Below are 25,518 nucleotides of genomic sequence, written 5' to 3' on the forward strand. Positions count from 1 at the left end.
TTCAAGTTAAGAATGTGGTTAAGTTTACCATGAAAATTAAAGTTACAGTATTTCAGCTGACAGAATGGGATGCATGTTATCTGAAGAAAAAATATAATTGACTTTACTTTAACTTTTCACGTTCTTTCAGGGTGAATTCAGTTTCCAGTGTTAGTCTGAGCCTGTGTTGCTTTTTCTGAGCACTTGCACACTGCAGTATTCGCATCTGTTTGTCAATTACAAGGACTTTTTTTCTTTTTTTCCTTGTTGTTTCTAAGGCTGCACCTCTACTTGAGATATTTGAGCCTGATCACTTTGTATTTTAATGGTGAAATGACTTCTGAAATTTGAAGTGTTGAAGAAAAACCCATTTCACTTTTTGAGTGAATAGTAGGTGATTTGGCCTTTGGCCGTGCTAGACAAGGCACATTTCAGAGTACAACCTCTCTTGTTATTTAGTTCCTTTATCCCTGTAGAAGTCTGACATAAAAAATGAAGACTGGTTTGACACAAGGCGGATTTGAAATACCGCACTTAATAGGCACTGTGTTTGAGTATTCAGAGAGTCTAAGCTCTCTGTGTCCTTGAGATACTATCGTCCAATTTTAAAGCACTCTTAAAAGGCTAGATGACAAGCTGCAGCTGAATGCAAAGTCATTGAACAGGCTCTTTATAATACAACCCAGTGTATAGTATTATTCGTTTTTCATCTTTTGTAAATTTTCAGCATTGAATTTGCAACAGAAACACCAGAATGGCGTTCTGTGCGGCTGTGCCGCTTTTGAAACATGAAAAACTCTCTTAGTCTACCACACTCTCCTTTCCCTCTTCATCCTCTGCCGTTTGCACTGAAAGCTGTCACTGAATGAGAGGTTGCACACAAAAATAACATCTGCACTGATTATGGGCTACTGGGGGGAGCCAAATGAATAATTCCTTATATTTCCTGTGTCTGTCTCTTTTCTGTTACAGTGTGACAGCGAGAGTGACATTGACGACAAGGTAAGACTGCTTTTCCTGTGTTTATTCACCCACCACATGAAGTGGCTGAGAGTTGTGAATAACAAATTTGAGCTCTCAACTAAAGAAGGGAAACAGTCATAGTGTGTTGTTGGCGAAAAAAGATGTGGGGTAAAAGACACTCTGCCAGTCCCTACACTGTTGATCATTTGCGTCTTACAGAGCAAGAAAGTGACAAGGAAAATGCAGTACAGAAAGAAGCTGTTTTTCTGTGTTAGTTTTCTGTTCTGCAGTGGTAAAAGACATCTATTATTTTTGGAGCACTTTTTGCCAGAATAGGTCTTAAAGATGCCTTGTAGCCAAGTTCATAGTGTATGCTGCACGTAGTAAGCTTTAGTATGTGTGCATTTAATCTTATCACATAGCACGTATCGCCTCTATCTGCTTGTTTCTCTAATATATAAGATAATAGCTTCACTTTTTGCCATTTATATAATAACCTTAGTTTAAAGGGGTCTATATGCATTCTTTTACTGATTTTTACAAATGGAAACACTCACTAAGCTATTATCAAAAAGCAATGGCATAGAGAGGCGATCAGTGACAATAATAACTGGAAGGATTAGTACAGATTTTTTGAAGTGTGGTTATATGAGGTATTTAGCCATAATCTGTGTAATATTTTCGCTGTTTTACCTTCCTGTCAGACAGCCCTAACCAACGGAGAACAAAAGCCGTTGTATCACTGTCTTCTAAGCCACTAGACTCCTGACAAAAACAGTAATTTTACCTGGCACAACACAGGAGTGGTTGATCTGTTGCTGCCTTGACCAGTTAGTTTGTTTGTGTTATTGTGTGACTTTCGGATCGTAAGTGACGTGGCATCTTCAGCAGTACACTGCTTAATAGGGCTGCAGGATATAAGGAAAACGTGATATGCAATAACATTGTTGGATATTGTGATGACAGGATGAGTCACGATAAATAAACAAATATTGAACTATTCAGTTTTTACATCCAGGCTTCTAGGGCAGAAGGGCTCCATCTGATTGGCCATATATAATGTGTGCATCTTGTTAATGCATTGCACATGGTAGCTAACTTGGAAGATCAGTAACAGAATTCTCAAAGTAGGCTTGGCACAGTCACAAAGAGGCACATTCGGCAGGCCGGGGGTTTATATGAAGCAATGCCATCATGCAGAAACCTACATCAGGTCACTTAGGAAAACATTTTGAAACAGTTTGGGAAAGTAGCATTTTGACACTAAAACCTGTGTACTTTGAAACAGAATTATATAACAACCTCAAAACAAGAAGTACATGCATCATAATATCAAGAGTTGTGCAATGATGATTATGTTTCAGTCACAGAAATACATCGCGGTTTTTCTCAAAAATTCAAGGAGGTCAAGTTTTGGAAACAGAGATGGTTGTTTAACAAAGGTGTCTCTGTTCCTTAACCTAAGATGGCAATCGGAGATGATAGCTGCTCCCTTGTGCAGTTTCCATTTTTTCTTGGGTGAATACATTATAAGTCTTTGAGGTTTATAAAGATGTCTTTAAAAGTTAGTTTTACAAACAGTGACTTCATTTTCCTTTAAGAACCTCAACTGTATACATGGCAAACAAAAACTGGAGTGAGCATTTTCAGCAACTTGTGCTAAAAAAATAGCATATTATTTTAGCAGTGATGTTGTCAAGTTTCAACCATTTGACAATTTGACAGATGTAGTCTATCAGTTTCACTTCTGTGTATTTGTTTATCGCAGACTCGGAAGTGGTTGTCTGATAGCAGCCACCTGGTTACAAGATGAAACGCCTTTGGGGAACCTCACGCATTCTAATTCCTCCACAGTTTAGCAATTACTCCCTGGTAAATGAATGAGATAGCATGCCTAATCTCCTGTAAGCTTAGCTCCCAGTTCTGTGGAAATGTCTGCAGCTCTCCCTATAAATAATACATTGATAGTAGGCCCAATTTGCATTAACTGTAGCCTGGCAAGTCAATAGGCTTTTATCTCTTCATTGAAGCGAGAAGGAACCGAGGGCGCTAGCTAGTTGACACGACAGAGAGACGTAGCGGGCCTGTCAGTCTCCATACGGCTCCCTGGCATCACTGTGGGAGGGCAGAGAGGGAAGTAAAATAGAAGGAAAGCTCTCTGAGTATTTCCTTTTCAGGGTTTTGTTTTCCTTCCTGCTCTACCAGTTACTTGAGACTTGTAACAATTTCATATAGTGTCACAGATTTTGACATTTAATGTATAAAAGTTTGATACTACGACACTAAACAACACTAGCTAAAAGAAAGAGAAGAGAAAAAACAAGCATTGCTGAGGCGGTTTTATAGAAACTCAGTGGTGTTGCTGTGTTGTTGGTTAGGTGTCAGCCCCTGTCTGTTCAGAAAGCAGCTCCGTATTTGGCGTTTGGCACCAGTTATGTTAGCCAGTTTAGGTGGACTTGGATACAGTTCAAGACACAGTGGACTATTAGACATTGCTGCCAAGCTTTCAGCCGTCTGATTGTTGAATTTTGTACCAATTACTACACAGTCCACTGTCAAGAGCCAGACTGCAGCTTGGCCTGGTCAGGCTTTTCTCTTCTCATACACTTGTCGGCACTATGGCCTGAAATGGTATTTTAGCTTGCCAGCAATTATGGGTTATAAAAATTAACATTGTATGCAATCTGTTAGAAAAATACTACTATGCCTAATATGTGTAGTGCCTAATATATATATATATATATATATATATATATATATAGCCTAATGTATACAGTATATGTGTGTGTGTTTGTGAGTGTGTGTGAAGGCCACTACAAATGAAAAATATAATCAATAGCAACAAAGTGGTAACTAAGACTGCAGTCCTTTATTAGTTATCTTGGCTTTAATGCACAAAACTGTTGATTCTCACTCGTGGATTTGTTACTAGCTTTTTCATGTCTCCTCACACTTTGGTCTCAGTTCATAGTTTTTATTCTCTCTTCTAAACTTCGAATTCCCTCAAGCATAGCCAAAGTGGCATCACCCACTGGTTTGTATACTCCAGTTCTGAAGCCTCAATTTGGCTATTTTGCTGTTGCCGTCTGGGATTATTGGGTTTAGAAGTGAACATATTTGGTCAAGTGTGGAGATAACCCTAATGCTAGCTACTGGCTTGGTTATCAGGGTGCATTTACTGCTATGGCTAACTGCGATAATTCTATTGCTAATTTTTGCTAGCAAAAAAACAGGTCTAAAACCATCGAAACAAAATATACGTACCTGAGAAACTGAATATAACATTTTAGACAACCAAAGCGTTAGAATTAACTTTCATGAACTAAAAACCCACGTAAAATAGCAACAGCTATAGCCACACCTGTACTCTGTGAATCTGGGGTTATGCCATGGTTACATTGCATACCCAATGCTGTCATCTTGGTAGCAACTTGTCAACGGACAGCACCCATCTCTCACTGAGTGCAGTCCCACCCTCAATGATACATAACTGTAAGCCTCAATCAAATGTGAAAGGTGAGTTATATCAATGAACGGGGTCTATGGGGATTGGAGCCAGCCTCAGATTACCATTCGAGGAACTTCAGTTTTTGGCACTTCCGTGTTGGCGTCATCTTACAGCCTGGGATGTTGCTGTTTGTTCTCAAGGCTTTTTTAACAGGAGTGTGGGCTTGGTGTTTAAAGAAGAGGCACACATTTTTTCCAGCACTGACACTGACATGCCCATATTTAAGTATTACAACTATAACAGCACCCAAAACTCTTTCCTCGTACATATGGACATATAAGTTTTGTTTTAAGTTTAAAAAATGTAAATCTATCCTTTGGAGGCCACTAATGAAGTAACAAAAACAAGTCAATAACAATCTTAAACGTGTTTTTGAGATATGTTTAACATAACTAACATAAAGAAGGAATATATCCCTAAAGATTCCTCCTGCTAGCTAACATTAGCTTAGCATGTGTTGGAACGGCAACGGGGGAACTCAAGAGCCCCTTAAATTTACATACATGGACAATGATTATAATATTAGAGCAGACTTCGGAAAACTCATTCTCCCACTCCTGTAACTATATAATATGCCTCAACAAACAAGAGCCCAACATAGAAACCCATCCACATAGTCACATGCAACATGAACACCTGATGTGAAAGCTTTTTATTAACTCCGTAAGAGGCCCAAAGGTAAGTATTGATGTTTTTCCATTGTTCTAATGATGGTAATGTTCCATTCCCATGAGCAGAGGAAGTGAACAAAGAAAAGCTTTCATTTGTGGCCAACAGGAAATGTAAATGAACAACAGCATAATTCCAAAACAGGTTTCACTGTTATGGAACCACTGTTGATGTTACATGTATTTGCCAGGAGTGCAAGAAGAAAAGAACATCTGGATAAAGGCTAAAGCAGTACTGACCTTTTCATTTCCTCAGAAACACATATTATCATAATCAAGTTGATGAGAGTTGCGAATCATCCGTTGCAAATTGCCGCGGAAAGAAGAAGACTGGGAAAAAAATACTTTGACAGGCCCATCACCAAAAGCAGGGGGGGAAAAAAACCCGATGGTGTAAAAAATTGGGTTCCATGAGGAGAAAGACAAACACTGTCATTTGTAATTGCCCGCACTCAGGATAACTCGACAGCGATAATTTTCTGCAACGTTTTGCTGAAACAGGTGCCAGCTCCTCCCGTATCTTTCCAATGAAAACAAAGACTCCTTTCACATCAGATTACCAGCCACCTGAACACCCACATTGTCAGGATTTCACAGATTAACTTAATTAGAATATTGCTTCCAGGTGTGCCCCCAGGGTGCAATCAGTTACACTGTATTTGAATAAAACTGACGAGTTGCTGCTACAGCAAAGTCAGTTTAGATTGCTGCACCTTGTGAAGCTCGCGTTTATCAAAGCAATGCTTGAGATGGCATGCAGCGATGTGTTTCCAGAACGTGTCAGACGTGAATTCTTCTGAGATTGGCCAGGTCACTTCTAGTTCAGCGCCAAACTGCTGTGAGGGGGATCTTTATGTAGACTGAAGATCAGAATCTGGGTATTGTGTTCTTATCACTGGCATTTCTTCTTGGGAGTCCTGGCATCTGATGTCCGAGATTACATGTTGTTTGACAATGAGAAGTATTCAGTGTTAGTTTTAAAAAATAAAAGCCTTCACCTTGAATTGCATCTCTTATGTGTGCACCGTGAGGGGAAAAGCCACATAATTAAGAGTTTCTTAGGGAGAGTTAACAATCTTTACTGTTAATAGGCATAGCCATGCTAAATCAGATGCTCATGAAGGAACTAACCACATGTTTGGTATTAAATCGCTTGGCAATACAGGGACAAAGTGTATTTAAGTCTGTTTGAGGGCGTGCTATTGAGCTGGGATCGTCATTCGTTCTTTATTCTTGATCCAAATACTTTGAGCCACTTAATGTCTCAGTGTGACTGATTAAAATGTACTTACATGCCCCAGAGCACGTGTTAGCTGTTTATTGCTTCACAAAAAAAAAATGTGTTGGATGAATGGTAGTGATTGTGTAATGGTGACATCTGTGATAACAAGACGTCACGAGGACACTGTTTGGTTTGAGTGTGAATGGGATGTGTTTTTGTAACTTAGTTAGACATTTTTATTTGCCTCATTTTGGATGCTCATTAGGGTCAGATTAATGAATTAACTTTATGAGATATGCTTCAATAATTATCTTTTTTTTTTTTTTTTTTTTGGTTTATTACTGGTTTTATGCTGTAACAAACATAAGGCTGAATACACCCCTTGGCCCTGCCATTTAGCCCTACCCCTCAGTTTTGCATTGTCAAGTCTAGGGGTAGGGTGTCTCGAGTTTTATTGGGATCGAGGGGTATGGCAAAGTGTCAGGGCTGCACAAGCAACAAAAAAAATCCGCAAATATATTTTCTTCTAAATAAACAAGCATAACAAAATAATTTGCTAGTATGCCAATATCTCTGTAGCTAACTAGCTAGATAGCGAACATTAAATCTTGACATATTTCTATACATTCCCCCAACGTTCATGCCATATGAGGCCTATTCTTTGATGACTTCTTTGATTGATTGTTTGACAGCCTGAAACTTAAGTTGCAAACAAATCACAAGTGTTCTGACATCCACAAAAGGCTATCTATAGACCACGAAAGAAAAATGCCCTGCAACACTCACTGTGTCTATTTACGTAAACGCCAGCATCAGCGACTGGGTATTGGCATATCAGGGTCCCATTTCATAGGGGAGGATTTCAACCACTACCCCTTCTAAGTCTGTTCCAAGGGGCAAGGTGGCACCTGTAAGGTACAGGTAGGGGTAAAAACAAGTGATGACATTGGGACAAAGTCTCGTACCATATCTTAGGTCATGCAATTCGGTGGAAATCAGTTGCTTTGTTTGGCTTCACAAGAACTCCTCAAGACTTAAAAACATTTTTTATTCATTGTCCTAACACCAGGTGATATTCAATGTGCTGTTTCAAATGCTGTAAATGTAGATTTTCTCTCCCCACCCCTCCCTGCTCCACCTGTAATCTATCAACCACCCAATCCTGTCAACCTCTGACATGTCTGAGACACTCCAAGTCAAGATGGTCATTTTCCTTCATTGGAGAGGCAGAGAAAGAAATAGAGCGGGATTTATCCCTTCTCAGTTTGTTCATGCACTCTCCTGAAGTGTCATCCTATCTCCATTAGGCCCCACTTTTCCATCCTCGCTGGCTCCTCCAATTTCCTCTGTATTCTTTCTCCTGTGCAAATAATACAGTGGCTGTCTGTCTGTCTGTCTGTGTGCGAAACGTTAGCATGAGATGCTTATATCCTCTCCAGCCCCTTAACACAGCGGCCCCGTGTCAGGTGCGTTACCACCACCGCCTCCGCCGCTGCATCACCATAGCCACAGCGGAGGACACCCAGGTCGGCTAATTCTATTTGGTCCTATTTGCCGAGCAGTCACTCAGCAGAAAGTGTATCTGTCTCCGGGGGAGTCTCCAAGGACCATTACCACATCCTGTCTATGAGCTCTTTTATGGCTCTGGTGTACTCATCTGCCAGGGCAGCACACAGGCTCTGATTGACACATTAATTCCTCCTCTACCCCCTTATCTTCCTGCTGTGTGCAGAATGAATGCCATATCACCGCGTCGGAGCGTCTCTACCGGCTTATCAGTAATGGCTCGTCAGCTACTGGTATCCTCCCAGCTGATGTATTGGGGGGGGTACGCTCTGTGAAGTTAGCAGTGCACCTGCAACGAAAAACAAGCATGCTGTGGGGATTTCAAACATATCCGTTAACACCACCACCACCCTCAACTCTATTTTTTTCTTGAAATCTCCTCCTCCTCTGGTATTTCCTTCTTTTGTATTTACTGCCTGCTCTCTATCTATCATTACCAGCGTTGTCAGTTTTTACCTCTTCTTCTATGTCGCCATCTTGGAAAAGGAAAACGGCAATAGTAATATATATTCATGTAGGTACGCTCCCCCTCCCTAACCCCCGCTGCTTTGCAAGATCCAGATTGGTCTCCGAGAGTCATCATATTCAATAACAAACAGGCCACCCACCAGGCCGCTGACAACCTTAACGTTTTTTTATGGAAGGAAAAAATGGACCGGCTTAATGTTTCGACACAAGTGATCATCCGTCCTCATCTCTTTAATGAAATTAGATTAAGTGCACCTGGGAAAGAGCTGAGAAAGCAGAATGCCTCGCCACCTCCTTTAATCTAAAACCAATTTGCCAGTAATATTCCTTTCCCCCCAGCTTGGGATTCGCCGGCCCTGATTCAAAATGGAGGAGGAACGAGATGAGACCAGAGCTGACTGGTTGCATTCAGCTCCCCACAGGCACTGTGAAATTAGAACTGACACCGGCAACACAGGCCTTAATATGGAGATGTCATTTTTTCTCCTCTTGCTTTTGTCTTTCTCTCTCCCTCCCTCGCTCTCTCTCTCCTTTTTCTCTTTCTGCGTTCCTTCCTCTATTCACTTCGGTTTTCATTTTGTGACGAAGCCTGAAAGTAAAACAAAACATAAAAGGGAGAAAAATGAGATGCGTCAGATAGCTTTTATGATTAACTATTTCCCCTAATTCTCGTAATGTTTTCAAGTATGGACTCCGGTAAGTTTAAGGGTTAAGGATTAGATTAGAGTTCTGCCATAATCAACTTTTTAGATCATGACTTTTAGCTTTGTAGATTGGCCAGAAAAAAACATCTCATGATGTTCCTCACATCAAGCTATTACAATGAACCTGGAAACATTTATCTCTTTAATTTATATTGAGCTGTTTGCAACATGCTCTCATTTCTGGTCAGCTCCAAATCATGTGTGCTCTGCGGGCTAATGTTTTTTCTTTTTTTCTCTCTCTCTTTCCGTGCTTGTCAAGAGATACATCTGTTGTGCATTTAGCACACAAGTATGCGGTGATCAGGGAGCACATTTGGATTTGTCTCTGAAGTGAAGATGGACGCCTTCAGACTTTGCAGCATTTGATGTGTGCTTGTGTACAAGCTTAGAGGGAAGTGAGTGTAAGGGCACACTCAGCGGTGAAACCCAGCCCCAGTGCATGTTGGGAAGAAGAGGCGTGATGACAGAGAAAAAGTTGGAGCTTCTGCAGGGCCAGCCAGCAGACACTGCGCGACTGACATCAGCAAAGACGGCTTGTCACTAGCAATGCATGTCATACAGCAATGCAGGGACAGTCAACACGGCTGTGGCGTCATTGATGTGGCACCCAATAGCCTGGTCCACATTCTCTCTTAAAGGTTAGCACTGATGTTGGCATTGCAGATGAAAATAGAAGGGTTGTGGCGAGCAAAACCACGCCAGCCACTTGGAGCAGGGGAGGTGTGAAAACATAACATGGCATCAAGACTGTAATCTTCTTTCACTTACTGCCCGCTCTCAACGAAGCTGTTTGTGTTGGCAGAGAGTGTTAATAGAACAAATAGTCATCCCTTTGTTCTGTTAAAATCATAACAGACAACCAACCCTCTGTCTTTGAAACACCAGTGCTCTGCTAGCGCTTCGAGAAAATCCTGTCACCACTCAGCCATGTTCAACAGCTTGTGATCATTGTTATTGAGGGACTTATTGTTGCCTCGATGAACACCAGGTTTCGGTATGTGTTTTTCCCTCCACCTCAACCAGATCCATTTTTAGAGGTGGTTTTCCTCAAACACTGTTTTTCCCACCTGAGAGCCCTGGCCCTGTAATAGGAGAGTTTTCAGCGACGGCCAAGTGAAATGCCCGATTGCACAATTTTCTGCTCGAGATCTCGTCAGTTCAATGATACAGTGATGGAGAAAGCATGGCATGCCATATCAAACAAGACAAGTTGTGAAGTATTACACCAGCCGCGGTGCCACATTACAGCTAACTGATACTGCATGTATCTGTAGAACATTGTTAGTACCGTGAAAAAGCATCACTGTTAGGGCCGCCGCTGGCAACCTTTCTTTTATATAACCCTTTTAGTGTTTATCTTATGACCCAGCTTGCTAGGGGAAGGGGAAGCAACATAAAACCAGATGGAATTGGTGAAATTAAGTTATTTATTGACAGGGAACTTAGAAATGTACAAACATAAACATAGTAGCAAACTATAAAGTAAAGAAAGGGCCTGTGTATGCTGTTCAAAACAAATATAACCAAAAGAGGACTCTTGAAATAAGAGTTTACCTAAAAAAAAACAAAAACAGGACTAAAACCTCACAAATTCAGGAACAATTAATTATTTTAGGAGAATGGATTTTTGGATGGTAGTGCTGTTAACAAATGTTTTTTAGTAATCCAAATGAAAGTTCACATTTTCTTCCTTTAAAACTGCATTTATCAATATTTCCAACATTACCATAAAATAGGATTACTGTGTGATGTTAAGAGGGCAGCAGCTTTTATTGGTTGCATAACGTCATCTACCTTTCCAAATAATTAGATTGCAAAACATAATATTGAACATAAAACCGGCGTAACCTAATTAACCTGAAGTCACTTTATGCATAATATGTTTTGACTCTTACAGCAGTTAATGCGCATCCACTTAATAGCAAGTAAAGCATAACACATAGCCCAGGGAGTAATCTCCATGCAGTCGTGGGACACAAAGTTAAACAGGCAGCTAAACTGACTAACCCTGTGCTCAGTGTGTGTGCGCTGTGCTCCAAAGCAGCATGGCACAGCATTCATTGTTTTTCAAGTGGCCTGTGTTTGAATAACAATCCAAGCACTATATACATTTTTCCACATGAGTAATAAAAGCAAAATTGACTCCATATTGGGTGCAGATGTTCTGTGGAAAGAGAAAAAAGACACAAATGTTTTTGTGTACGTGGATGTAAGATTTGAGTGTTTCTGATCGTGCATAAACATAATGTCTAAGTGGGTTTTTATTCAATAAACATGGTTGGGCTGTAATTACTTACACATTTCTTTTGGCTGGAAATGCAAGACAGACTTTGTGTGCGTTTCGAGCTGGCGCACCAAGACTCATGTCTGTCCCAGCCTTGGCTTGTCTGCACAAGACTTCCTAATGCAAGAGGACTTGCTTTTCCTCCACAACAAATGGCATATGCAATCAGGGATAAATATAGAATTCCCTGTTGTTATTAGGAATCAGTGCCATCGAGGATAATGTTTCCCTAAAGAAGCGTCGCTTCCTCTTAGGCCAGGAATACATCAGTAAATGGAGCTTAGGTCCTCTGTGGCTGTGAAAAGAATGTTTAGAGAGCCTCAATTCCCTTTTCAGACAAAGAGGCCAGTCAGCTAAGTAGTACGCTAGTCATATTTTTTGTAGAAATTTTATAAGGAAAATCAACACACATTAATCATGAAGTCACTGGTCACTGTTATTTCTTGAGGCTCTGTATTCTGTCTCCATTTTCCAAATATTTCCTGCTGAAGCCAAGTTTCACAGCCTCGCGTCTTTATTGGAAGGATCATCCGCCGCCCTCATAATGGTGATGATGGACAGTAAAGGAAGTGAGCACTGAGTCTGAGCCTCTCTCCCACCCACTGAGAGAAACATATTCCATCTTTCTTCTCGCTAACCACTTGAGCATCTCCAAGTCAATCTAAACACTCGGATGCCTGTGGATGGACTGGCGACTGCCAGACCTCAAGCCCTGCAGGCCCTCACGTCACTTGGGCTCTGGAGGGAACTTTCCGTGGGCGAATGTGTATGTGATGTGGAAAGCCGAGAACCCCGGAGAGCACGCTGAGATCAGGCCCAAACACACACAGGGGCCAGCTGCCTTCAATTAAGCCAGAAACCCCAGCCTCTGCAGTTCCTTATGCACAAAACCAGCCTGCTTTGATCTGCGCCAGCCAGGGGAGAAGGTACAGGGCTCGAAAGATTACAGGAAAAAAAAATAATTATTGTATCAAAGGGTGCTCCATAAAAGTTAACAGGGGGATTTTTAGGCTCAGGGGGCAGCGGGAAGCAGGTATTAACGATGGCTGTCACTCATGTTCATTTGCCAGTTATTTTCCCTTCGCCTTTTCACTGAGCTTTAATTAGTGGACACACCTGGTCTCTCTCTCCAAAGTTAACCGTAACTCTCCCTGCCACTTTAGTTTTTATGGGCACTGAAGATCAATTCTGAGTCATGCAAGACACATTGGCACAACTGAAGCTGATATGCTCGGAAGACGTACAGCAGCTCTTGGATATGTATGAGGTTTGGAGCCACAGACAGAGACCAGCATTAAAACTGTCCCCCTGCCAAGCACCACAGACGCAGGCGGCATGGGCATCCATTAAATTAATTTGACTTCATTAGTGCAGACCTGCTAGGCCTGGGGTGCCCACAGAGATGCCAGGGGGTGGGAGGTAGGGGGGTGGTGGTTGAGTGGCATCAGCCGCTGTGCTCTGAGGAGAGCGAACACATGGCACTGACAGGCGGAATATGGCCCCAGTTCTTACACCGGGACGGCTGCCAAACAAAGGCAACATGCGTCACTGGCTTTAGGGGAGCTCAATCAACACCCGGTCGGAGCATTAACGCCATGCGTGCCGTGCCACATCAGTGAGGAGGCCGCGGGTCGCTGGGCAGCCTGCAAGTCATGCGTGTGCACACAGTGAATGTGGCAGCGTGATATGATACAGTGACACTGCCAACGGGTTGACCTACTGCCATCACCTTTGTGTGTGCTGCCAGAAACGCTCATGTTATTAGGTTACAAAGCTCACATTTATCTCTCGTTAGTGACTTACAGCAATGATATATGTCAGCAGTTTTTAAGTTGTCGTTACTTTTGGCCTGCTAGGTTCCATGTTTTACTCATATACAGTCCTACAGTATAATTGTGTTTGTGCTCCATGGGTGTTTTACTGGAGGAAATAAAATCAATTAAATCACAGGCAGGACTGAAATCCTGCAGACAGGGAAGCAGTGCATTGTGTTGACATAATTTCAGTCTCAGCACATTTGTTGACAAAATGCTCTCATTCCTAATGGGAAGTGGTGCTATTTCATCACACACTGTAGGTGACTTCTTTGTATGATTGAGTAAAATATATTTTTCTTTAGCCAATGGAACTGGTATTGAATATAAATGACTGCTTTTGAGTTGAAAGTTGATCTTAATCTGTGTTATTTTTACTGGATCTTAAAATCTGTTGCAGCCCAGTTGCATCCAGCCACCAAAAATAAAACCACCACAGTGGGGGAGGGTCAGATTAAGTGGCTTGGCTCTTTTGTTATTCTATCCTTTTAACCATCTACTTTCAGCCAATGCGAACTCCTCCAGTTCATCCAGAGAGGTTTTATGCTTTGCTTAACAGCATTTCTAACCTGCAACCTCCCAGTCCCAAGCCTGCCTCTGTAACCTCTAGGCAACCGCTGCCAGCTTCTGGAGCTGACCCTGGCTCTGCAGGGAGCAGTGCACCTGATAAATAGAGAAGTGTGGAAATAAATAAATAATGGGAGGCATTAAGTCCGGATAGGACTGGAAGGTAGCCTGAGGGTGGTAAGTGTTCTGTCTGACAGCAGTGAACACTTTGATCAGAGGGCCCCGTCTGAAGATCGCTTCCACATCTGCACAGGGGGAACGAGCTGTAAACTGCCAAGAAGCATTTTAATGACAGTTGGATTATAAAATGAAAGAGGGCTCCAGATGGCAGGCAGTGCAGCGGCTGCGGTTCGGGGGGGAGGCTGTTTAAACTGCTTTTTTATTGATAAAATATGGGGTGAAAAATTGCGCAGAGCTTATTAGGCGTCCCGCTGTGATGTTGCTCAGCTGGCCAAGCTGTTCACCGTGGCCCCCGTCCAAACATGCCTCCATAAATTTTTAGCAGTACCTTTAAATCTGTAAGATCCCTGCTTGTTAAGTTCACCCTGGCTCCCCCCAAACCCCCCACTCTGTATTTGTCCTTTGAAAGACTTGCTTGTGTCCTTTTTTTTTCTTTTTTCTTTTTTTTTGTGAAGACCAGCTGGATGAAAGTGATGTTAGTAGCTCAACATAGACTGAGGAGGTTGGAGGGGGGTTCCCGTGTAGCATGCTCATTATCGTCCACCAAGAACCAGAGTTTAGCCCTTAAACAACTTAATTCCTGCATGATTTCATTAGCTTTCTCTCCTAGTGATAAAATGAGACCGGCCTTATTAATTCAAGACACTGTGGTTGTGCTTTCCACCTAGATCCAGAGGGTACTATTCAAGGCAGAAATAGTCATCTGGGCATTGACATTTAGTAACTGGCTACGATAGCGGCCAGGAGGGAGGAACAGTATGACTTAGTGTGAATTGACTACCAAGTTAAAGCCGAAATTGCATGAATAATATAATCAGAATATACTCTAATAAGAAAGGTCCTTTTGGGCCCACCAGAGAAGTGGAAAGACAAGGGTTTGTTCGATAATGAATTCCCTTTCAGAGGTGCCACCTTGCGGCTTTATAAATGCACACGTTGGATAGAAATCTTGAAGGTTCATTAGGAGAAAAGGCATAAGGATTAAATTTCATGTGATTCATAGTGATGTTAGTTAAATCAGATCGCCACCTTCTGAATAAGTGTCTCCCTGTTATTTACTTCACACTAAATTGGTCTCATGCACGTCTTTGATCTAGAGCTCAAATTGAATTTGCTTGAAATGTGAATAGACCAGATTCAAAAGCTGGAGAAAAAAATAATGGTCTCAATAAAATGGATCAGTGAAAGCCATCTTGACTCCATCAAAATCCATACATGTCAGATGTATGCTTTTCTCTCTGCAGAGTGGGCTCCCCTCAGCTGAGATATGTTGTTAGCCATGCTCTCACTGCTAATTTAAAATCCATTTAAGCTGATAGGGCAGTTGACTAAAAACGCTGTCGTTGACGGCCTCGCGAAAAAAAAAAATGAGCGCCTGTATTTTTTTTCACACCTTCAGAAAACAGGCAGCCCCAATTTATATTCCATAACTAGCACTTCAAGGCCAACCCGCCGCGCCCCCATTCCACCCTCGCGCCTACCCACGGCATCAAAGACAATTACTGTCGACATCACATCAAATTACAACTGTTGGTTTGCTTGTTTGTCTCGTTATGTGGCTTAAAACTGCCATCTCCCGCCCAGGGAAGGTCCCCTCCCATCTGCCCACCCTTATGGGTCTACACACACGCACACACACACACACACACACACCACACACACACACACATACATACATCCCCTTCCAGCACAGAGAAGAGAAGGGACAGGCAGCCGACAGCCTAATGGACTAATTTGTAATTGCGAATGAGAAAAAGCTGAGTTGTTGGACGTGTTATAATTTGACAGAGAGTGGCAGCTCTGAGCCGGACAATGACGCTTCAACCACAAATCTTTCCCTCCCTCCTCCCTCCTTTCCCTCTCCTTCAAATGCTTTCTTTCTTCCCCTCCGTGGAGAATAGTCAGAAAGGAAGGTGATGGGAGAGATGCTTTCGGCACATTCTGCTGCTCAAAGCTCCTGGCTCTGTCATATTCCTTTTTTTTCCACCCCCCTCCCCCCCTCACATCCCTACCTCCCCTCCGTCTCTACCTTCACGTTGATCCCATAGGATAGAATAGGGAAAGTATCTCAGAGCATTCAGATGCGTTTGAAGTGCAGGACAGATGGGAGGCTCGAGGGACTGTAAAAAATGAATCGAGGCTAGTAATAGGAGAGATGTTTTGAATCCTCTCCCCCATAAGTTATTTATCAGGGGCCCTTAGTGGTGGAGGAAGACTTCAGAGTGCTCCCTTAATGTAGCATCTGATGACTAGTAGGGGGGCTGTTCCAGGAAGTAGTGCTGTAAAACAGGAGGGGAACATTAGCAGGGAAGTCTCTCAGGGCCCGGGTAAAGGAGAGGAACAACACGCAGGGCGGCTCTTTCCCAGCATGCAACACAGGACAGAGAAGAGAGGTGTACAAGAAGATGTCCCGGAGCCCCCTACGAGCCAGTGATATCACATGAGGTACAGAGCAAGGAATTCTGTACTATAATTCCCACCACGTTAGGGACGTTTGAGTAGGCAAGGTGCTTTAAATAGATGTTAAAATGAAAAACAGAAAGCAGAACCAGATGAGCAGAGGGCAGACTGCTGGTTACTGTATTAGTCATTCACATTATGACTGCTGTGACCTCAACATTACCTATTTTCTATTTAGAACAGTCTGCCTGATTATAACATTTGTACAGGTCAGAGCCTGCAGAGTGAGTCAGTTAATCCAGTAGATAATTCAAAGAGAACACACTGAATCGGACCCTCGTGCAGCAAAGTCATTGATCTCTATAGACACACAGACATTACTCTTGGCCTTTTTTGGATGACTGGCTTAAAAAACAATTTGATTTTTAATGCTAGACGGCCAAATGACTAACAACTGACACATTTTCACGCAGTCTTTCGGTTAATTCTTTTGTGTTCGTCCCAAAATTGTATTCCTGTAAGGTTGGAAAAGTTAGAATTTAAAGCATGTTCTAAAATTATCCATCGAAACACAGGATAATGATGATAAATTGGTTAGAAGTGATAAAACTATAGTATTTGAATAAATAATAGTAATTATGTTAAAAAAATATGCCATGTCTTTATCTTTTACATGCCAAAAACATCAAATAACAGTAACTACTAAGATAATTTGCTCTCAATTCTTGAATGTCACCCAATGTTGTTTTGCTCTTCGCCATTTAATCACCAAACTGCATCCCATCCATACTGTAATACCAAAGATGAGCATCACTAACTAGCTGAGTTGTAATCTCAATGACCGGAAAGCAATACATGGGTCCCACCACCTTGAAACAGCGTACACACCCAATAACAAACGGCAGTAATGGGCCGAGCCAACCAGGGAAGTGTCTGATCACAGGAGACTAATGGCCTCTGAACTGATCACTGAGGCTAATAAAGACCAGCTAACGACATAGCCGCTTCGTTTGTGCTAATTGCTCTCCCTGGACCTCCGCCGTGGCCCGCGTCTCCCGAGCATCTGTCACCAGGCATATTCCCTGACACAGCTCAGACCCTGGCCTCAGCCTCAAAGCTGGGCACACCGCCAGAAACAATTGTCCTCTGGTGTCCTTTTACTATGGTGAGATGTGAAAAAACATTGTCTAGGTATATTGTTTGTTTAGCCAGATTTACATCTTGGTAAAACTGGACGCGTCCATGTGGAAATGAGAAGCGTAGACCCAGATACCTAAATATTATTCAACAACAGCATCACACTGTCTATACCTAATCATTATTTAGGTCAATATTGACTTTAACAATAACCTCTGAAGACCATGCATTGTTTTATGATTTCACCCGCAGGCTTTATGCACTCATCTTAAGCACATCAATGCTCTGTGTATAGTCAAATCAATATGCATGTCAATAAAAACACACAAGAATTACTAAGCTTAGTGAACATAGTGAGAATATGGAGTCACAAAGAAGAACAGCAATAGAAACATCTCCACTTGAGCAAATGTGGGATTCTTCCTTTGGTGTTTAGCTTGTACGAGGCTGAAGTGAGTTTTTTTTGTCATGCTCAATCCAGAATATACATATATGACCTACTGTTTGCAGGAAAAATTAAAAAATATATAAGCATTCAGTCAGCAGTGAGGCTATCAAAAGGCTCACAACATGTGAGGGCAACAAATACCAACTTATAGGAAATATGCGCCAGAATTATTAGAAAAATATTTACAAAATGATTCTGACAAGACATAACAGTCCAGGCAATCTAAACACACACTTACAGTCTAGCAACTACATAAGCAAGTTGATGAAAAGGAGTGTGTAGTATCACACAGTACTAGTTTCAATCCTGGTGAAGTACCAAGCACTGACAGTGTGTAAGGGGCTGGTAATTAGCTAATACTGCCAAACAGTAAGACTTGCCTGGTAGCTGGTAGATTTACAAACATACAAGGTGAGTATCAGGACACCTCTGTGGAGCAGGCAGTGTCTGGAACAGTAGTTGTTGCCAGTGTTATGATCACATCATCACAAACACCGGCTTTATCCTGCTTACGTGTTACTGTAAATTAAATGGAACACATCCGACTTTGTCTGATTTACATTTCAGTTCTGTGATTATACTTTGCGTTATCATTATAAAATCACATATAATACTAATGTGTCAACTTACTTAATCATTGCTGTTCATCTGATAATGTCTATAATTTGACAAGATGATATATTTTACTCTTTTGGCACATTGGTTTCTGTGCTGTCGTGCCAGCAAAGCTGATTTGAATGAGACAAAGAGAGAGAGACAGACAGTGACAGTAGTTAGCGAGAGGCTGCTCTGTGCACCCAGGTGCTCCAATTTGCACAGGTATCATGGCTGTGGAGCAGGTGTGAATGATTGACATATTGTGGTCCAGTTTCATCTGAAATGGTCCCATTGTTCTGTTGCTGCTCATTAAGCCAGTTTAGAAACATTAGGCACATTTTGGAAACCAGCCACACAAATCACACTTTCCAGCTGCCAATATTTCAGAAGTTTTTGGATAAACCAAGCCTAAAATTGCTTATCAGAAGTGATTTTTCTCTGCATGGCCATTAATCATCAACATACAGTATACTGTACTCTATGTAATATGGCAGTATCTATACAGTAGACTGGACATTAGTTACATCTTTTTAAGAAAGAAAAGCAACAAGCTTTGATTTATACTTATTCAAGAAATATGAGCAAGAACATGTGCTGAATGAAGGTGAGGGGTTTAAAGAAAAACTAACTTTCTAGTCTGACAGTAGCCCTTTAGCCTTACTGGAAAGGCTCAGTGAGCCTGGAGTAGCAACTTTGTGACTGCATTACTCCTTCAAATCGTGGCAAACACTAAAAATATGGGCAAGTGTAGTTGGTGGGGGTTTGAATGATGTCTTTGCTCAGTATGGTTACAGTGGATTTTAAAAGGGACAAATTTTCACACACAAAAAAAATCATGAAAACATTCACAGACTTGACACCTCTGCACTTCATTGTAACCAGCTGAATATAAGCTGAGCATAACCGTTGTTCTCCATTTGTGAGGAACATACAAAGCATTACAGAGACATCATTCATGTCTGCAGTGTCTGACCGTCATACACAGTATAACTTAAAACTGGCATTCCATCTATACGTGTAAACAGTTGCCAAATGCTTCTGGACAGCTATAATATACAGTTTGGCAATTTATGTTGAACATATCAGCCTCTGCCAAATAAAATTCAAACATAACACAGACAGTTTTGAGATCAGCTTTGTTTTTATACGGAGGCAGGGCAGGGCACATATATTTTTTCATTGTGCAGAACTTGTAATGCAGATGCAGCAGTGGCCATTTTGAAGCACTGACGCATGGTACAGCATTACAATGGGCAACAATTTGCATATCATTTCATGTTGGGGATATTAGATTAATGGCTTGTGACTGGTGTGATGAATACTAATTTAGCCTTAAATCATGTCACCGTTCAGACATCAACAGCCTGCCCAACGTGCAGCAGAGCAGCTAAGCAGCCACACATTTTATAAGGTCAGCTAACTTCCCTAGCCGAACTCTGCCTGTTCCTCCTTAATTCTAGTCGGTTATGGTACGTGTTGTAAATGTTCGCTATTCCAGGGACTGTTGGCTTCACTGTTAAGGGTATATGGGTCCACCACAGGGGTTAATGCTGTCTCCATTTACCCCAGCAGACAATAAAATCTGCTGATAGAGTCAGGGCAGCAGTGATGGCAAAGCTAGGTCTGATGAAAATCATAAATGTTGCGGAGCCCCAACCCCTCCTCCCAATGGCCCCAGTTTGACTCCCAGCGTGTTGGTCCCTGGTGCAGGCAGCTTTTGTGGCCGTGAGGCGTAATGATGTTAATGTTGTGTGAAAAGGCTACAGAGATGCGCAGGAGAGCAGAGCGTCACACAGTGTTTTAATGTCATCAGAGACTGTTTTGACTCACCAACAGGTTGTGCAGTAAAACGACGTGGAGGACGTGGATGCACAATGAAAGAACCAAAGCAGTAGGACTGATTGTCCGTGCATTTCCTCAATCCAGGTGGTCAGTTAAAAGCATTTAGCCTGACATTTTTTTCGTATTTATCAGGAAGATTGGAAACTAAACTCAACTGAAAATGTTAGCTAGTCTGTTGCCATTAAGGTTAATTTGATATGAGAAGTGGTGTAGTGGAGGGTGTACACAGGTATGCTGGCTGTATACAGTATACTTACCCTTCAGCCAAATAAGCCATTGTTATATATATATAGGAGAATATATCCACTTCCTCCTCGGTAACCTACCCATCTATCTAGGAGTTCATCAACTGCCATTACACCTCTGGACATGGGTATATGAAGGTATTGTGATTTGAAATTGAAAAGTAATATTTTGCCACAGTCCTTAGTACCTTTGACTTTGGTTAAGATTTTTATTTTTGAAAGGATAAAACCTTATTTGGAGACCTGAACCATAACAAAAACCAAGAATAATACCATATCAAAAGCTGTGTCGGAATCAATTTATGTTGAGTGTTTCCCATTGACAACCAATGTAAAATCTTTTAAAATATATAATTACTGTTATAATAAAATTAATTATTTGTTTTCAGGTGGAATATGTGGCAATTCAGTGAAGGTAAATGGTATCCAATCCAATCAAACATTATAACCTCGGTTTCCATAAACCTTTTGTTTGTGTTGCCAATTTCTCACTGTACAGCTATTGATTGGTGACATTTCCAAAATACACACTCAACTATTTCTGAACTTTTTGAACAAATAAGAAATTCTGTACTGAGGCACACATGTACAAGACCTTCTAATATCAAGGGATTGACACTAAAATGTAAAAAATAAAAACAGAAAAATCATTGATGCAGTTCAGTTCGAACCTGAACTGAAAGTACAGCAGCTCAACAGTACAGCATCATTAAAATGACTAAATTGTACCCCAATAATTATAGGAAAATACTTTAAATCAAGCATGTCCCTAATGAGCACTTAGAGCGCTGATTATTCACGTTGTTTTACCAATAAAAAAAGCCATTATGAGCTAGTATAAGATGTTGCTATTAAACTATAACCATACTGTATTGGTTGACATTGTATGGCTCTCAGTGGCACAGTACAGCCTTACTGTGGCTTCAAATGTATAGAGATAATTCCATTATTTTATTCCTCTGCATTAGCCGTCGTATCCATTTTGCATGAATTTCTAAATGTTATGCTAGACCACTTCTTATATGGGTATGTGAAGATTTTTTCACATACAGAAATGTGTGTGTGTGTGTGTGTGTGTGTGTGTGTGTGTGTGTGTGTGTGTGTGTGTGTGTGTGTGTCACTTTATACATTCTCCTGAGAGTAGATGGCTAGCCAGGAGTATGAAGGGAGGAGGTGGGAGGGTGTCCAGAGGGAGCTGTTTGATTGATGTGTTTTGGGGGTAGAGGAAGGTAAGGGGGGGTAGTCTTGAGGATGAGGAGGGGATGGGAGCTTGATGGGACTCCGCGGCAGGAGGGAGGCAGGGCTCTTAAGTGGGGGAGGAGGGGATGGGAGCTTTAACAAGCCCTAGATTGTTAGTGACAGGCAGATACTTCAACACTTAAAGTAGAAGGTTTGATTTAATCACAGAGCTGTCATTTGTTATTTGTCTGGCTTGCTCCACCGGGGCCACGGCTGATCAACTGCCTGGTCCCAGGAGAGCCCTTTTTCCCCCTGTAATGTCTAAATCCCCTGCACAAATTACAGGCCTACACCACCTCCCATCCCCATCCCTCCACTTCCCTCCCTGCTTCAATCCTGCCATGGTAAGAGAGGAAGGCCAGTATGGGGGGTTCGCAAAGAGAGGGAGGCGGGTTGGCAGGACGTGAGCAGGGGCGGGAGACAGGTAGTGGGAAAGAGAGAGGGAGATGGAATGGCCTGAGGGCCACTAAAGATCATTAATAGGACTGTCAGGGAGGTTGCCAGTTGGTTAGCGTCTCATAAATAAGAAATGAGCTCCTCCCTCCTCGCCCATTCTAGTTCATTAATAATGCCTACTGTGGCTATTTTGTTGCATCGCACTTTGATGGGGGGAGAGACAGAGAGACGGAGCACGGTGAAGGGGGAATTCAGGGATACAAGGCCTGACTTCCCTGCTCTCTTTGGTAATACAATAGGACGGCCTTCCAAATTAGCAATGAGTCCCCAGGACCACAGAACAGAGTCAATTGATCCCACAATCCGTGAGCACGATCAAACCAGGCAGTGGGAGGTGACGAGAGAGGGGAAGGGTTGAGATAGACATATCTCAAGGCCTGATCTACTCTGCCTTCCTGTGACTATCTTTGCAACCACTGTGCTCCTTAATTTTTGGTGGGGAAATATAAATGGCACCAGTTCCAGCCCACCATTCTCTTGGGATCTGGGCTGAGAGGAAAAGGAATCACCAGACAGACGGACTGAAAGTGAGGAGAGAGGGGGGGCTGGTTGTTAAAGAGAGAGAGGGTTCAGGTTCAGAGGGGTCACCCTCCAGGTAAAAGCATTGCCTTCTAATTAGGGTGAAAGGATATGATTCTTTTATAAAGGCCAGGGGCCTGGGCACTGTTGAGGCTGATAGCAGTCAATGCTGCTCATTAACCCTCTTTCCCGCTCTCCACTCTCGACATGACTCCATCTGAGAAGGCATAGATAAAAGGCTCTACCAGGCCACAAATGACAGGAGGGCTTCTGGATTTCTGCTCCACATACTCAATACTACTCTCTTTTCTTGTATTCCTCTCACTCCCTCTTTCCCTCTGTTTGTCCCTTTCTTCTTTTGGTCACCGACATCTTAAGCCCCTCTGCTTGTCATGGATTTTGCTCCACCTCTTTAAGGTGAGCTTCATTGAGGAAGCACACGTTATGTTACATTACAGAGATCAGTCTTTCTCCATTTATCTTAGACACCAGTCATCCGACTGATAAAACCTAAAAGGATAAATGTCACTGCTGTTTTCAAGTATCCTGAAAAGTACAGTGGTTCTCCCGAAAACAGAACAACAGTAGGTCAAAACAAGGCGACATATTTGTGTTATATTGTTTTGACTACTATCATTTGCATGAGAAGCATTTGTACATTTTTCTCTCATCCATCCTTTCTTGCTTTTTATTTTGTGCCTTGAGCTTTTTTGTGGGTCATGGATGGGGCTGGGTACTATTTATGATATCAGTACAAATACCAGTGTCCTTAAGGCTCATTTATGCTCCCTTTACAAACAGAAATAGATGCATTCATTACAAACATTGTGACCGTCACTGCCCTCATACTTTAATGCATCCTTATGTTGGCATAGATACATTCAACAGATGGCAACAGAGGGCAGAGTCAAAAGTTTTTCCGGACAACAAACATGGCGAGGGTGGAGGAGGTCATAATAATTAACCTTTTAATGACGGCAGCGTTGTGGACGGCAGTGGTCTGTGAGGCCATTAAATACATTGCAACATGTAGATGGAGAATTATTTTTACTATATTCATTCCATTCTGCCATTTAAAAATGTCTTTGTCTATGGTCACCTGAACTGCGCTACACTGCCCCCATGATCTCTGTTGGCTTTAGAGCATTATGTCCGCGTTAGCTTTCAGAAAATGTCCACAAATACGGACAAAATGAACGCAGCCTACAGGCAGAGGGATTCGTCTATGTCCATCTACATAACATTGAGTACAAATGAGCCATTACATGATTCCTTAATAACATTGTTTTTCTACAGTACTTCATTCAATACCCATCACGTGAATGGAAGCATTCAGTTGCATAAAATGCCACCATACCCCACAAGCATGTAGTATAGCCGTATTTTCGAACTTCTTGGTGGCATCTTGACATGCTGAACTACCAACTCTGACAAATGCACTGTGCTCAACTTCACCACACCACAGACTGTATGAGTTATTATACCAAGTGCCAAGCACACGTCTCATTAAATCAAACAACACTTGTGGTGATTGATGTGAGGAAAACTACACAATAAGTATTTTTTTCTAGACCCGGGTACAAAACGGATCAAATGCAGGTATCGTTTGACTGGAGAAGTTTAAATAATACTTAATTCTGGGTTATTTTGGTTGATACCTTAAAAGTAGGAATACTGATAACCAGCCCTAGTCTTGGGTGCTTTGTTTTGACCCCAGTCTCTTCTCCCTAAATGCAAAGAGTTGCTCTGGGCTCTTCTGGTTGTTTCTAGACATCAAACTCAGTCATGAGATTGACAGGAGAAAGAGAAAGAAAGCACGGCAAAGGGAATAGCAGGAGGCCAGCAGCCAGAGAGCCATGATGTATGATTTTATTCGTCCCTCCTTCCTGTTCCTGATTAGGGGCCTTTAAACTGTGATCGATCGGCCCTCAGACCAGCCTCAAATCAAAGGCAGACACTGTATGTGCTGAGTGAGAGGGAAACACGTGGATGCATTAGAGGCCTGTGGCTCTGAGGTGCACAGCAAGAGGTTGATTCACTTTGTGCAGGCCAGCTAGGAAATAGGATGACGTGGATGGGGTTGTGGGGTGATGAGAGACCATGGCACACACTTACATGTTGACAGGTAGAAATGCATGTGCGTGCTCCCTGTCAGTTGCTGTGTGTGTTGCCAGAGTTGTCATGGACAGGTGGGATCGCTGGCCTTGACAGTGCAGGTTATGCCTCCAAACATCAAGAAGGAGGCTGGAACAAGTGTGTTCAGACGTCCCCTCTGCATGACCGCCAAGCCCAGATGCTTAAACTCCCCATCCTTCAGTTCCCCACATTTTCCTTCACCTCATCCAGTCCCTCTGCATTTTCTCCAACACCTCCCCTCCTCGCAGTCATCCACCATCCACTTGAGATGAGCCCCAGTCTTCAAGAGATGAACACTCTGCAAACAATTTATGATGCCTTTCTAAGGAAGTCAGATCTTTCCTCCATACCTCGGGGACCTTTTTTCTCCCCCTCTCTCTTCTGCGGTGCTGCCAAAAGAACATTCTGATATGTAATCTCTGGCTGGAGGAATGGCAGACAGACAGACACATGTGCACAGTGCACATTTGTTTTCCTGCTCTTGACCTACGATCGACTGTAGAGCTGCGGAGAGAGAGCGAGAGAAAGGCTGCCTCACAACAGATGGTTCTCCTTAAGGAGCTGAGATGAAACTCT

The 25,518-nt window shown here is 42.3% G+C and overlaps 1 protein-coding gene across 11 annotated transcripts in view; it reads left to right on the plus strand.

Annotated features, from left to right (window-relative positions):
• fbrsl1 (fibrosin-like 1) overlaps positions 1-25,518 on the plus strand; it is a 400,430-nt gene that overhangs the window by 302,489 nt on the left and 72,423 nt on the right. For all 11 annotated transcript variants that reach the window (XM_049577999.1, XM_049578000.1, XM_049577994.1 and 8 more), the window contains one exon: positions 952-981. In XM_049577999.1, the coding sequence (XP_049433956.1) occupies positions 952-981 (30 nt within the window). The remainder of the gene's footprint in view (positions 1-951; positions 982-25,518) is intronic.

Source organism: Epinephelus fuscoguttatus, linkage group LG6 (assembly GCF_011397635.1).
Source record: "Epinephelus fuscoguttatus linkage group LG6, E.fuscoguttatus.final_Chr_v1".
In the NCBI taxonomy this organism is placed as follows: domain Eukaryota; kingdom Metazoa; phylum Chordata; class Actinopteri; order Perciformes; family Serranidae; genus Epinephelus; species Epinephelus fuscoguttatus.